This window comes from Aphis gossypii, chromosome 2 (assembly GCF_020184175.1).
Source record: "Aphis gossypii isolate Hap1 chromosome 2, ASM2018417v2, whole genome shotgun sequence".
NCBI lineage: Eukaryota > Metazoa > Arthropoda > Insecta > Hemiptera > Aphididae > Aphis > Aphis gossypii.
Window position 1 is genome coordinate 75,603,708 of NC_065531.1, and position 17,304 is coordinate 75,621,011.

At 37.7% G+C, this 17,304-nt stretch overlaps 1 protein-coding gene across 2 annotated transcripts in view; it reads right to left on the reverse strand.

Moving 5' to 3' along the window:
* LOC114120500 (neurogenic locus Notch protein) overlaps positions 1-17,304 on the reverse strand; it is a 49,787-nt gene that overhangs the window by 20,626 nt on the left and 11,857 nt on the right. For both annotated transcript variants that reach the window (XM_050201899.1, XM_050201898.1), the window contains exons 3-4: positions 4,341-4,618; positions 2,167-2,365 (exon numbers count right to left, since the gene is read on the reverse strand). In XM_050201899.1, the coding sequence (XP_050057856.1) occupies positions 2,167-2,365; positions 4,341-4,618 (477 nt within the window). The remainder of the gene's footprint in view (positions 1-2,166; positions 2,366-4,340; positions 4,619-17,304) is intronic.

Sequence of the window (17,304 nt, forward strand, 5' to 3'; positions counted from 1 at the left end):
ACATTACACTTCAAAAACAATAATTCATTTTACGCAGAATTCATATACCTATTTATCACTTTATAACGCGTCAGTTACGAGCTTAAGAGTTAAATTATGTGTATTTGAAATAAATATATATTATATTATATATACCATTTATTTATACAACCGTTTGAATAAAAGGCATATTATATAGACTTTTTTTTTTTATTATCGGATTGAAACGAATGATATTTTAATTGCTATAAAAAATGTTTACAACCTATATCATAAAACATCATTATTAATGATACGATGAAATATCTCGTTTTAAATACCAAACTCGAGTGCCTGCCTACTTATAATTACCTTGAGTCAAATTTAAATCAGATTAAAAGATAATTTAATTTACATTATAATTTGTTACATTGTAATTTATTAAAGTAACAATAGACCATAAAATTAAGAATTCTTAACGGAATGTAGTTATTATGTAGATACATGCATAGTTTTTCCCAACAAAAATATTACGAGCAATTAATAGTATAATAATAATGGAGTATAAATATTACTACGTAAATACTTTAACGCCTTCGCAAAATTAAGTATTTATAATATATTTTTTTTCTTTTTTTACGGAGAGGCGAGTTTATTGTTGGTAAACTATGTTTTTTACGTATTATATGATAGAACAACATGGACCCGAGACAATGGGCCAATTGTGTATAGCTGCACTGAATGGTTGTTCCTAGCTAAAAAATCGTGTGAACCAAAAAACGAAATAGTATAAAAAAAATTTAAAAAATTATCGCTCGCTTTTGCACACAAACAACAGTTGTAGAGTATTGTGTACGAATTTAGCGTGGGCGGCTATTTCTTATCTTTTAGTATGACAAACAAAGTAAACAAAAATTTTAAATAAAAATAATGCACAAACACAGACATAATAATATTACATTATACAGTATACACTGCTAATTGTCCCACGACAATGTCCATTATATGTATATTTTTTTTTCAAGTATTTTGTTATATTTTTCAAAAACGGTACAGACGTTCACCTATGACCTAATTCGGTGAAGTCCAAGCAAAGCACAGAAAAACTACGGCAAAAAACGTCAGTCCCAATGACAGGAATTTCGCAAGAACTACATACACTTTTAATTATATGTATGTGTGTGTGTGTATGTGTGTGTATGTAACCAGTGAACCGGAACGCGTGCGTGTAAAAGATTAGATGACCGAAGTCTAGACAAGATCGCGTGCTCTATCGTTTTTATTATATTTTATTATTACGTATATTATTATTATATTGGTCGGAGCGTTAAAATATACTCGGATTTCCTGAGGGCGATTCGCGTACGCACGTCAGTGAAGCTGTTGTGTACGCTACTTTAAACGTGGTAAAATATGATGTTTTTCCTCGTGCGCTAGGTATGATGTATAGGTAATATATAATAACATTATAAATGTATATATACATATTGTTTTCAAAGAAACGGGGGAAGAAAAAATAAAAACTAGCTCGCGTGGATCATTATGCAGTTATATGGTCAAGAACGCCTACGGAAAAGAAATAATTACACGTCCGCGGACGACTTAAAAATTATGGACCGTCGGTTTGCGTGCATTGAATTTTTTTATACGAGCGTGCACTCACACACACACACACACACACACGCACATAAAAACACATGCATATGCATACGTATATTAGAGAGATACACACCAGAGTGTTTTCGTCTACATGTTTTTATGTTTTTCATCATTTTTTATTTGAATGTTCCTACTCGAATACACACATTATAATATTAGGACTGCTTTTATAATCCGGTTTTTTTTTTTATTTATTCGCGAGGGGTTTTCAACTCTAATTAACGTTATCCACCGAAATATATACGGTCGACGGAGGTTATCGTCTATCTCATCGTCGTTTCAATAATAACAAATGAATATAATATACATAAACTACTGCGACAGTATTTATTATATTATATATATATGTACCTATGCACGTTGTATAGGTATACCTACTATATGAACGTGGCAGCCTACTGTGCCTACTATTTTATTTTGAAAAACGTTAGTTAATCGTATCACCCATGTGGTGTATTCGGTGTCACGGCGACGAGACCACGGGCATATAAATAATAACTAGTTTTCGAGAACAATATAATACATAATTATAACAATATATATACTTACGCATACGATCCATGTGTGTTGACGCATTGTCCGTGCACGCAGGGTTCGGTTGTTGAACATTCCTCGATGTCTTCGGAGCACGTTGTTCCCGTGAACCCTGGGGCGCACGTGCATTCGTAAGAATCATCTTTAGAAGCGCATTCTGCTCCGTTTTTGCACGGACCCGAAGCGCAATGGTCTTCCAACTCACAATTCGGTCCTACGATAGAAAAAACATCAATCAATACGTTAATCGAATATAATTCAAAAGGTTAAAACTTATTGGGTAGTTTAAGAAATTTTACACGATTTAGTCTGGTGTGTTGAGTTCACAGTTATCCAAAACGCAAACCCAACCAGTTAGACGAAACTGGTCAGTGGTCAGTATAATATACATATATTATTATGATGGTTAAAAAAGAAATCAATTGATGCGGAATGTCAAATTTTCAATTAAGATACCTATAAATAAGTTTTTTTATGTGTAATTGTAGGAGTTGTTTTCTACGAAGAAAACTTAAGATATTAATTACAAATGTCCAAAACCTAATAGATGAAAATAAATTCAAAGAAACGGAATGTCAGTGTAGAGAAATAAAATTTGCAACGATACAATGTTTTTGTACATAATATCTGCAGAGAACATCGATGTGTTCATAAACTAATATTTATTATTTTAACGACCTCGCCGACATTGTGTAATTATTGAAAGCCAGAAAAACCATAGTGTGATATACTCTTTATATTGTATATCTAATACATCTATCCGGTTATGCAGTGCCAGATTAATGGCTTGAACTAGGTTTTCATAACGCGCTTTACACAAAATCGGACTGGAGTGTATTATTATTTATATTTTGTGTCGTACCTATATATATGGAGAAAGTCGGCAGGCTTTGTTGTAACACATCGTCAAACCGTAAACAAATCTCAGACGGGCTCAAAGAGGATGCGCCGAACAACGGACGCGGACGACGGTCATCGCTCATTAACATAATACCTAATATTACACCCATGACGGCATTAGATAGTATTATGCCCGTGCAGACGTAGGGTCAGCATAGGACGTTACATAACCGCAAGCGCACACATATACGGCGAACGTGCGTTAGCCAATATAATATGGTTTGCGTAAAATAAAATGCGGTCAAACATCCCCACTCCGGTAAGGGTTGACCAGCGCAGAGAGCGGTAAAACGTAAATAAAAAGACGTGTTTTCGCGACCGATACACGCCGCGGCGCACACAACACGCGATCGTGAAAATCGATTACGCCGGAACTCCCGAGATGATGACGGTTAAGCACATAAAAATAATGGCAAGTGTATATGGAAGTAGAGTCGCTTTTGTCGGGAAAAAAAATAATAATAGAAATAACCGAGAAGAATGACCGACGGTATAACACGGCGGTGGCGGCGACGACGACGACAACGACGGAGGCGTAACGACGTTGTATGTACACGTACAATTTGTTAGCTCGTCGCCGCCACGCAATAAAACGTTGCACACGACATATATTTTATAATATGTATAGATAGATAGATAAAGAGAGAGAGAGAGAGAGATACTACCGTCACCGCGTTATACGGTGCGAGTTTTATCGGGAGGAAAAAAGCCGTGTTCACGGAATGCTTTTTTTCAGTGCATACTGCACACAGATGCTTGCTATTATTTTTATAATTTTTTATTTCCTTATGAGTCGGCAATACGATCGTCTAAAACCCGATCGACGGTTTTCGTTACCTATAATACTATATAATACATATAATAGCATAACACATTAATACCTCTCTATACCTACAATATTACCAAAATATATATATAAAGCCGCGGATAACCGATAAAACATCCGTGGGGACTTCTATATAAAAATTGACTTGAGATCTATATTATTATAAAAAAATCGAATGCGTCGATGACGTGTAATATAATAATGGGATATTATAACGGTATTTTGGGGCGGACCCGAGTCCCGCGGGTTAGTCCACCCCTATTCGCGCCCGTGCATGGACCGGAGAGATCGACAGTCGGGCGGTACATAAATATATACTTTTCGTCCGCTCGTCGCAATGTCATAATTTTTATACCGCCGCATGTGGTTGGGGGATCGGTTATGTTTTAACCGTCAATTATAGCTTTAAATCGATAAAATATAGATACAACATAATAATTTATAACGTAATGTATGCGCATACCTGTAAATCCGGGAGCACAGTTGCACCGATGTTCCTTGATGTTGTGCAGCCAACACGTGCCGCCGTTTTGGCACGGCTTCGAGTCGCACGCGTTCGAAATGGGTATCTCGCACAGGGACGCCGTGAATCCTAACGGACACTGGCACGAGAATCCGGGCGGCGAATGCGGTGACACTTGCGTGACAGCGCAAGTTCCGGCGTTTTGACACCGGGGCACGGGGCCCGTGTGGCATGGGTTTTTCCACTGGCAGTAAGGTCCGACGAACAGTCCGGTACAGCTGTAAAAAGAAAAACACGTTTAGTCGGATCCACATTATAAACAAAACGTCATACTACAAGTTAATTTTCCGGTGTGTTTCGTTTTTCCGAGAACATAATATTATTATACCGCGTACCCACGGCGGTATAACTATACTATATTATATCATCTCGTTTCATACGCGGAAACCGCTTGCGAGATACCATATAAATGCACTTGGAACCCCCCCCCCACCTCCCCGAAAGATGGTCTGCTCTCGCGGTTAACCTACAACATATGGTACCTATATATATAGTCCCTCCTTTAAAACACGCGAATTACGCGTTTAAATGCTATACTCTGCAACGGGTAGGTACTTGCCATTTTATTCATAAAATATATACGAGACTATAATATTGGTCGTTCTCAAAGCTCAAACTTTTGGTAAACGCCGGAAGCTCGTACGATAACGGCATAAATCGTATAATATCGGTATTATTGTGTTTTAAGACAGGAACAACGATGGCGTATTATAATAATACGATATGATTATAATTATTCATGTGATACGCGGCATATATCGACCACGCGTGTGGTGCAGTTACAATAATAATAATACCCAATCGCGCGCGGGTGTGCTGTGTGTGTGTGTGTGTGTGTACATCATATACACACGTAGGTATATAATATTATTATATCGGCCGCCCGGAGCACGTTCTGATACGCACAGTCGGTCGTGTGCGTGTGCGAGTGAGGAGCGCGGCGCGCGCGAGCGTTATGTGGACAAGGAGCGGTCACGAGATGCCGAGATAAATAAAATATTATACGCGGGGCGAGGCGAAGACCACTGGAAATATTGTTTAGAACAAAAAAAAAAAAAAAACCAGATCGTATCTCCGACCATAATATTCGGATTCGGTCGACCGGTTCCACGGCCGCCGCCGCCGCGGAGAGCCTTACCGCGTCTACCTATATATATACGTAGGTATAATAGTATTATATACACGCGGTGGATCACCTGCGGGCGACTCGCGCATTCTCTCACTCTAGCTCCCTTTCTCTCGCCGCTCCTCACCCTCTCTCGTTCGCTCTCTGTCTTATTATTATTATTATTATTATAATCGCGACGCATCGTTGTATGGGTTCGTGAGGGTTTGCGAGCAGCAACACACACGCACACAACCCTCACGCGCGGGCGCGGTACGTTATATTATTATATACCCGCGCGACGAACGCGATGAGGTTTTTTTAATACTTCACGTTCTATACCCACACGTATTAGGAGGAGGTTATGTAAAAGCACCTAAATTCTTGGTCGTTCCGGGTCATATAGTAAGCAAGGATTTCGAAACGATATCTTATAAGTATAATATATAGTGTAAAATATTATGACCTACGTCCTATCTATCCATATACATATACATATGAATACATCAGAGTGTGTGTATATTATAACGGCGAGACTCGTACGATGGTATTTATACGTTTGATTTGCAGCGCGAGAAACATAATATAGGTATATATAAACGCGATAATAGAAAAATACATAAGCCTCGGTGTAGGCATAAAACTCAGTCATCGGTAATATACATAATATATACACCATCGTGTGGGCACAATTATTGTCGAATGACGTGCGTATAGATGATCCTCGGTAGCTGATAGCTGGTAGCCATATAGTGCGGTGTAACACCGCCGTACACCGACACGAAGAAAACGAATTCGTTTCCGTTGTGTCGTTAAACACAAAAATCCACACGGAAAGCACACTGCGCGCCCGACTGTTTTGTCCATTAGCCTTCGGGCGGTCTCGTAGGTAAACTATAATATAATATTATTTATTCCTCTCTTTCCCATTCTCGTTTTGTCGTCAAACCCGGGCCTGCGGGTCGGATTACCGCCGAGCGGTGGCTCGCGCGTTAATGGATTGTTTCACCGACCGTGAAGAGAAATACGATAGAACGGAGACGACGTCCGACGGCCGAACGAAACAGCCTAATGATGCCGAGCCTAATATTTTAACAACAACACACGATATTATATAGATAATTTTTATATTTTCGTCTCTCCCCCATTCCTCCTCGATCCGCACGCGAGCCAGGGCGAGAGCGCGCGCACGTCCGCCTCGCGATGAAGAAAAATTATTGTGCTTGGTTTTGAACCCGTTTCGACAACGGCCGGAGACTTAAATGCACACTCATCGTTGTCGGCAGTCGGCACGATATCAAAACACGATCCATCTGGGTATAGTTTTTTTTTTTTCATCGCGCCTCGCCCGTGCACCACCTGTTATTATTTTATGACACTACGACAACGAAGCACGGATTAATAATACAAGTAAAATGTATAATAATGTACAGTGTGTGCACAGGGCGCCACGTCGCGCTCCGTGTAAAACGACAAACATTCCAATAACAATAATGATCGGTCAATAATATATAATGCACAGGTTTGTCGATTTATTTAATGTATATTATACATCGATTTACATATAACATATAATATAATATGATACAATATTTATAGTGTATAGGTATATTAAACAGTATATAATAATATATAGCCACCTGTCGATTTCAATAAACGATACGACGTATCTACATTTATTATACATTGTATATACGTACATAATATTTTGAAATGACACTCGTGTGCACACGAGATTATAATATTACAACCCCGGTTCGGCGATATCGTAATATACCTATAATACAGACGAAATTGGTTACAGATCGACGACGTCGTGTCAGGTCGTAACGTCTTCTAATAAATTAACGACGCAACGGGGCGAAAGAATAGTGTCCGCCGACGTGAGTTCGCGTTGCCCGATAATCAATTCCGACGCGTAGTCTTTCAGTCCATGTCCGAGTATACCGGTATATATACTTAATACGTACACATCCTTAATCCAAACACACACACACACGCGGTCGCATAAACATACACGATCGCGTCCAGACGTCACATGATGGCTCTGCCCAGTCTCGACGACAACCGGACGCCCTCTGAATACGAAATCACCTGCGCATACCCGTGATGTAGGTGCCGTGCAATAAACGTATACGCAATATACGACGACGACGACGACAACGACAACGTACGAAAGACGAGCGTGTACGACGCCAATTTGTTACACACACACGCGCGCGCGGCGGTACATATATTTACGTACCTACGAGGACATTAAATCACCCCACACGGGCCAACACCGTAAATCCCATAGAGCTCGGTACGATATGCAAAATACGAGCCCGCATGATCGTTCTGCCTACATAAACATATTACGCGCATAATAATATATAATATAATAATGCTGCTGATGCTGCTGCTGCTGCTGCACGGTCACAAAAACCGGAATCTGCGTGAGATGTCCCTCGACGGTGGTGCGTATACCCGTACGTATTACAGTGTCTCTCCTCCAGAGTCGGCGCGAATTATCGACACAAGAGTGCCGTGTACATATAATATAATATAATAGTCGTTACTCGTTTAGCAGCGATCTTTGTACACATTCGAAATGCCGCAATCGTACGAGCCGTGCCTCGTGCATGTTTCGCATATGTTTAGCCGCTCGTTTTTTTATTTTATTTTTTTTTCCATACAATATACCTACTATTTTACCCGCCATATATTATTCATCACGCACGAACGAGTGCTGCGCGCGTATACCTCCGTGGCATACACATGCAGGTATATACCTACCTAATACTATATAATATGCCCGTGCGTTAAATAAACAAAACCTCCATTACCTATACAACAGATTTATGACGGTTATAATATTATACCAACGACTATCACGTTTGCAGTGAATTTCAATAAACTCGGTGTCGGTATTTTATTATTCGACGTTGCGTTTACGAAAAAAAAAAGTAAGTATATATATATATCGAAAATATTACGCAATATCGGTCGCGGACTTGAGCGAATCCCCAATAGGTAAACGTGAGTATAATAAGTATGTGCACGTACGACTGCGAGACAACTACCCGGCACCCGCCAACGGTCATCGGTCGTCATCATCGCGGTTCGTTGGTGGCGCACTGGGCCATATGGTCGAATTACATATACATAATAATATACTACTTTGACTCGACTGAATGAGCGCGCGCCGTGATGACTCTTATACTATAATTTATATACGGCGTAGCCCGCGCCCAAAACAAAGAACGGCTGTCACAGTTCGTGTATTACAACGGATTAAACGGTCGGTAAAATTTTTCGACCACATGTCATATCTGTCTGTGCGCACGACGTACGGGCGGCGATCGCGATAGTGGGACCTGCATTGCGACGTGCAAATAATATTATAACCGTCGTTTACTTCCCAGCGCGCGTTTTAATTCGTACGGCATCATATCATAACGATATTATCATAATAATAATAATAATAATAATAGTGTTCAAAACGTCGTCGTCGTCGTCGTCGTCGTGGTATTAAACCGCCAATTTTCTCAAAGACCAAAACTACATTAAATATATGAAAAAAAAAACCGCCACAGTCGCCAATTTAAGACGTATATTATTGGAGGGGACAGGGGGACGGCCGGTGAGCGAAAAATTACGGGTGGTGGGCGTGGCCGACGGTAGAGCTAGCGCGCGAGCCATTCGTAAAATGGGAAAGAAACAGCGCGCGCCGCCGCGCGTACTGCAGCACATCTCCGGCCCGCGCTAGGTCAAAGTACCCGGACGGCGACGGCGGCGGCGGCGGCGGCGGCAGTGGCGGCGGCGGTCCAAGAGACCTTCGGGCTCCCGGTATTGTACCGCTGCCACTATTATTATTAGCATTCTTATATGCTATGGATACAATATATAATAATAATAATATACACGCCTCCGGTTCGTTGACGTCTTTTACGTTTATACGCACGCACAAGTAAAAAAAATAAAAAATTATAAATATGTCCACAGGCCACCGCGTGCAGTATATTATAATACACCTATGTATGTTTATTATTTTCGTAGATGATATTATATTATATATAGGTACATAATATATGTATACAATGATAGTGCTCTATTGTTACGCCATACATATACGGTTAATAATATATCACATATTATTATATGTGCAGCAGAAAGTACGACACATATTATTGAACGTCATTGTGTCGGACTCGATGCAGCGCGGTGCTGCGGTATAATATCGATGACGATTATTTACAAGAGTTTCGGTATTGCACTCGGGCGGCGGCGAGGCGACACCGGCGGAAACGACGCACTTTATCTATAGACATCGCGCGCGACCGTCGTGCTGGCTCATTAGGCATCATACGACAATCAGCCACCGCGTGTGTAATTGCATTTACATGGCCAATTAATTAATTAACCGGCGGCGGCGGCGGCGTAGGTACCGAGTGCATAATAATAATAATATTATAATATACGGTGCAGCGCGCGCGTTGCGTCGTGACAAATACTCTCGCGTGACAGATGCTCGCCGGTTGATAAGCGACGACAATAATAATAATATATATTATTATAAACGGTATAAGACCGCCGCCGCGGCCTATACCCGCGCACATGCGTATTGCACGTCTTCGTGTGCGAATAATATAAAAAATATAGTACGCGTTTCCGGAGAGTTTGCATCGGCGGCGACGATAATCATAATATAATACCTAACTCGAAGTCGTATACGATATTACGGACGGTCGGCGAATCGACTCACGAGATTATCGTCTGCGACAACTGTTGTTGTTGTTGTACCGCAGTCGTCGCACGGAACGATAATAACAGGAGAGAAGGGTTCCGGCCCGGTCGAACGTGCGCCCCCGGAGGAGACCCGCCGCCGCAGCCTCGCCGACCTCGGACGGACCGCGTGCGCCGTGCTATATCATTACGGGCTAACCGATCATTTTCCTATGTACCGACCCTGCCGAGCGCGTCGTTCCCGTAATCGTCTCTCTGCAGCACCATTATATTATTATCATTATCGTCATTATACCGTATACACGGTTCGAGTCTGACTGGAAGCTATATGGATATTATATTATTATAATATTATGTAGCAACGAATCGTTAAGAGATATAAACACGCGCGGCGAAACGGTCGCGTTTTTTCTCTGCCGACTGCACCCATAGTAATATCATATTATTGTGTACAGTCGTCGACACGAGAACACCTCACGTGTGCAAAAACCCGATTGCGCGGGCCGCGAAAAACGTTTAAAACAAATTGCTGTCGATTTCCGCAGAACTTATCGTATATACGAAACCGTAGACGAAGTTTTGTTACATTAGAAGTTTTATTAATTTATGTTTTTTTTTTATCGCAAGCTTATACAAACGAGGGTTTTCGAATGATATCCGGTACCTATCATATTTTTAATCGCATAAAAAGTATTTCATAAACCATATTGTCTAGTAGGTATAACAAGTTGAAGGTTTTATTCGTTATTATTATTAATTCTACAATAGAGATGATCAATAGAAGATCAAATCAAATGATAACATTTTTTCGTCGATTCAGGGACACCAAGACCTCAAAACCGAAAATTTTGTTCGTAGGAGGTTTATTCGTGTCGACGACGATATTATTAAATTATTATTCGTCGTCGTCGGCACAATATACAGACTGTTGCAGCGTATTATAAAGATCCACGGATGAACGACGAGTTTGTCGCAGCCGTGTGTATATTATATCATACGCCATCAATACACAGAATACGCATAGTAGGATCGAATTCTGAGTGTATAGGTAACCTACCTATAGGAGATTTCGTGCGTGTACCCAACTATATTGTATAAGACCCTATTGGTCGTTGTTCTCGATCTGATATAAAAACTCGGGGGGAGGAGGTTTTTATATATATTATAAAGAAGCAAGACGCGTTTTATTACAAACATCTGTCATTTTCTCCCGCTGCAAACCCGCCGACGTTGTTTATTCGTTCGTTTTTAATAAAGATATTGAACGTTTTACCGTATTCATTCATAATTTTTGTATACACTCGAATTTAAAACGATTCACCGTACAAACGGCTGTTATTGTTCCTATTCCAAACTAAACATTTACAAGGATTTCTTAATACTTTTTAATCAGGTAAACCACTATGTGTACCTAGAGAATAACAAGTGTTTGCTTTATTTTTTAACAGATTGTTTAGAGAAACAAATAATTTATTGGCAGATTTTAATACGATTAACAACGAATATTGTATAATAAAGGACGATACTTCTCAAAACGAAAATACATCAATTTTCCTATACTATTTCCAATACTTAGACTATTACCACTAAAGTTCATCTACACATTTATACATTATGACACAGTATATTTTAAATGTATATTGAATATAAAACGTAAAATACCACCAGAAGGATAACGTTTCGTAATCGTTTGGATGATTGAAATTCCGGGACAATTGCTCAGTGTTGTTTTCTTTTATCGAGCTGCCGGTTTAAAGAAAGAAAAGTGGAATGCGAGATAATAATTATTGTCTGCGGACAGTGGTTAATGGATATTGTGGAAGAAGGGAAAATCGGGTTTTTTTCTTATTTCAAAACAATCTCCGACAAAGACTGTGGAGTCATGTCCGCCCGAAGGCACAAATGCTCGACATCTGAAAATGTGCAGAAAACTATGAGTAACCGATAGGCAGGTATGCATTTTTATATTTATTTTTTTCATCTCGGTAACAAACAATGGACCGTCCGAAATACGAATAATAATCCCGCAGCTAAATATGTGTGAACATTATATATAGTACAATCGCATAATAATTATTATTATCATTATGAAGCCCTCCCCTTACGTATAGACTATACGCAAAATCACACATTGATATACGATATTCAAAAATTTGTTTACTGGAGTGTTAGAAAAAAAATCATGAACGAAAAACAGAAACGTTACAAAGGAATAATGCCGGCGGGAGACGATAAAAAAAACCAAAAAGGTTCGTATTTGTTCGACCAGAAGATATCGGATTCGAAAGGACAACCTTCGTTATACATTCAGATACGTCGTCGGTAATGCGAGAAGAATAAAACCCGTTGTCACCTAACACCATCGGCAACACGATAATTTATTACAAAACCGTATATTGCTCGATCAACAAGTGGCGACACTGGGCCTAAAGTTTATATAGGTAAATTTTTTAACAGGTTTTTTTTTATTTTCGCAATGCATAAATCTTCAAAACTTCAAATTGATTATGTCTTTTCTGTATTACAAACATTTTTAAACTCCATACATACAACGGTATTATAATATTAGTCAAACCACTCAAATATAACTGAGTGCCTATCTGGTATTGCAAATAACATAAATCAATGTTTAACTATATCATCACACATACCTATGGAACGTAAAATGAGATATAAAGAGTAAATTAATTAATATACACATGTTTAGTTTGAATATGTCAATAAAAATCTTTAGCAATTCGTAATTAATATAACCTAGGTATTAATCTAATATTATATAACTTATAAATCAATTATTTCGTAAAATAATCATCGTAACAATAATTATTCAATAATTCCTTGAACGAGAAATCATAATTCATTATTAATTATTGGTGTATTAATAATATCATATTTTATTTTAGTACAAGTGATTTTATGTCTGAATATTATAATATTCCATTGATTTATACATTTCTAGTTGCCGATAAATCATTTGAATATAATACATTATCATATATTAATATATCATACAATCGTGTATTTTACAACGTTAACGAATCTAGGAAATATGTATACCAAGCAGGATTTCATAAGTCTATAGCACACCCAAAACAGAGAGACGTGCGAAGTCCTGATGATAGCACACTTAGATATACAGATTTGAAATGAAGAAAGAACTGTAGTCCTGTAGTATTACTTTCTCTTTTTTTCTGTAGCCCACGACAGATACAGAATATAAAGGATTGCGGGCAAATCAAAGAATCGTGATGATCGATATGGATCATTGGTCTCGACTTTTCATAACAGTGTCATTACATATGACTATATGTGAGTAAGATAAGTACGCGAATATTGGTCGTCCGAATATTGGAAATCGAACATTTGTCGCTACGTGGCGCGGCCGTCTTGAATTTCCGTTAAAATGCAAAACAGCTGCCGCCGTTTCTGCAGCTCACCCCTTCTCCGATCTCAAAATCCTCAGAAGGGCTGCACATTGTATACACAGAGTACTCGGTAGTACCTACCAAAAAGGGTGAAGATAGACCGGTTACTTTACTGCAAGTCTGCAACCCCTATATGTAGGTACGTACTCGTATAATATCTATATACACTCGGATAAATTGTTATCTGGAGCGGCAGCGGCGTACAGCGGCGATCGATCGGACATGGCAATGATGACGCAACAAAATTCCAATGTCAAGACGATCACAATGTAAACACTGTGTGTGTTGGACTATCGGGTCTGTACACTCAACATAGAAAAAACCGTCACGGTTCGAGTGTTATACGGCCAGTAAAATAGAATAATATAATATAATAATATATATCCTATCGAATTGGTATAAACGCGTCGTGTGTAGTAGAACTGTAGAACAACGTTCCACAGAGGTTAGAAGACGGACAGTGTACATCATAATTCTTGGACGTGTATGGTAGCCTATACACAATGGACGTCTACTTGGGACGTGAAAGCAGCGGTTATCGCTGCTGACGGATTAGATATTGAAATAATAATAGAACGGACTTTTGAAATACGAGTCATTGTTTTCTCAGCGACTTTACTATTATTATTATTATTATTATTTTTTTTTTTTTAACTCTTCCCATGCAATAAAATAAATGTGTAATCCTTAAACATTTAAACGATCACATGTGCCGAACACATGCATTCGTTTATTACACGTAAAAACCGGCTAAAAAAACCATGTGAATGTATACTGTGTCTTAAACAATAAATGTGGGTGAAAATCAACACTAAAATCGTCCAGATGAGTAAGTAAATAAAATTGTGGTTGTTTAAAAAATTATATATTTTGTGCCAAAATCAGGCACGGTCATCAATGTTAATTTCTACCCACACACACACACACACACCGACGATATCCCGGTGTTCCGACAACATATTATAAATAATACGATACGAGTTGATAAAAATCATTTATTTCGTGGACGGCCATGTTTTTTTTTTTTTACCTTTGAACGAAATTACGTATTCATAAACATTATGAATTTATGATTGTCGTCCCGAAAATCCGCACGATTTATTAACCCGTCCGAGTGACTTACCGGTGGTGACAAAACAAGATAATTTTTACTCTCCAGCAACCCATCTGAAACTTATATCATAAAAAACCGGTTTGTGTCCCGTCGGGTTGCTGCCGCGTTATAGACGTTAGAGGCGCGCGCGCAACAGTCGATTTCAATAAACTTGTAATGACGACAACCAAATGATTAATGCTTCTAGATGGCCCCCGGGGATAATGAATATAAAATATAATAAAAAAAGATATTTTTGTTAATATCAATGCTTTTAAGCGCCACCACCAAAGCGGCCACACGCAAATGAAAAAAACACAGTAAAAATCGTGGCTATACGCTTTCCGGACAAAAGACGGCAGTAGTTAAAGCCGAAGCTGAAAATTAATGACTTGAAGAATAACCCAATACAAAACCCCTCATTTTATATTCGTCCAAATTACTCGAACAATTTACCCGAACTGTCTACGTAACCTCAGTTACCTACCCGCCTCTTACAACGTAAATCATGTCTTGTTTAGAGATTTACTTTTAATCAGAAACTATATTATAACCCTATTTATTCAAAACTAATTTTTTAAACGTAATATATTATACAAAACTGTAAATAATCTATGAACATAAAAATTATAATTATAAACGAACGTAAAATAAAATAATAAATAAAATGACGTAATATATAAGAAGCAACAGTTGAAAAAAAAATGGTCACACAACATAAATACGTATATTCTTAAACCTATAAACTAGAATATTAATCAAATAATCAGTAAGTATATCAAACCAAGATATGCTAATAAAAAATGTAATATTTCTGAGAATTAAAATAAATTTTAATCGCCGAATAATCAGTAAAGCATATTAAAATTGTTAACTGCTTAAATTATATATATATATACATAAATGTAAACTATTTAGTATTATAATATGTTAAAATATTTGATTTTAATTTTGAACTTTCTACATGAAAAAAAATATTACATGAATAATTTATTTAAACATTCAAACTTAATAAAATAAAATAAAAACTGATCAGTATGATTTTATTATAAAAGTTAAGAACAACTATAACAGTCATTGTTTTCTTTGAGCATAAATAAAATTACTTTAATATGTCGATCCGAGTTATTCAAAAATTATTTATTGTGTCAGTCAAATGTGTCAAATAATCACTATAATCAGCAGTATAAAGATATGCTGAAAAACTAATTATGTAACCAATATTAATTACTCGACTGACATCTAATACTCAACGAAATAGTTTAAATGTTAATACTATTTATGTACCTTGATTACTAAATAAATATACCTATATACATCTATATAACTATTATTTTGTTATGAATAAATTTACATTTATTTTGTAACTTAATATGTTGTCCCTTCAGAATTTGATAATCACAAAAACCGTCTGTTTGAGTAAAACAATGGGCCCGCGTCTTCATTGTCCTCCCCCTCCTTGGTTATAATACATTATACTTGACACAGCATAATTTTAAGGATCGATGCTTTGCATAAATCAATATTCTTGCTGACCATGGCGGTCTAATGGAAATCTTAGAACGTGATGATGGGCTAAGCATAAAACTACAAACAAAAAATTTTGCGTATATCTTTTAGTGTGCATCCTACGCAAAAATCCTTTGTTCAGTGATACCCAAAAAAATAAATAAATAAATAAATAAAAACTAAACACACAGTGTGCATACAAAACATTAAATTGTACGTGCAGTTATTAGTACCCGGAGGTCGCTATAAAGACACCACGAGTTGTGACCGTGCAAAGAATTCAGATTATACTTAATGTCTTAATATTTTATTATAACTAAACAATAACCGAATTGAAATTAAAAAATAACTTCTAAACATTTTTAAAGGAATGTTAATAATAAAAAAAAAAAAAAGATTCATCGAAGTCCGACTATAAAAATACTATAAACGTTGTTTTTACCCGTTTTTCGAGCTAATTTGTTACATTTTCAGTACTAAATAACCCTTATAAGAAGGGGACATAATTTAATTTCTCCTTCGCGCGCGTCTACAAAACCAGCTCAGTGGATTCGATACATTGCAGGTTAGCCTTCCAGCACGTTCGTGTCGGCTAGTCTGAGACATAAAGAATAATAACTTTAAAAAATAATAAAAATAATAACAACGAGTACTTGTTTTCTTGTAATCTGGTGAGAGGTCATAAGCGCTCTCGTGTGTTATGTCTCACTCCGGATTTATTACGACTATAACATACATTTTTTTAAACGTGAAAAAACAACAAACCCCACTTATCATCCGGCCAAGAGTGTCGTTAGAAGTCACTTAACACAAGAGTCTATCCCCCTCTCTTCGTACATATTATACATATATAATAAACATTGAATATTATGTATGCCTTAAACGTCATATGTCTCTATATGATTGTAATACACGCGGTAGGGATTTCGTGTGGATACAAAAATTTCGCCATCTGTTGGGCCGACCGTGAGAAAAAGCTTGCCGACAAATCTAGATGTGTCACATATGGGGACATAATGTTTTTAAATCAAACTGGATTACATATCG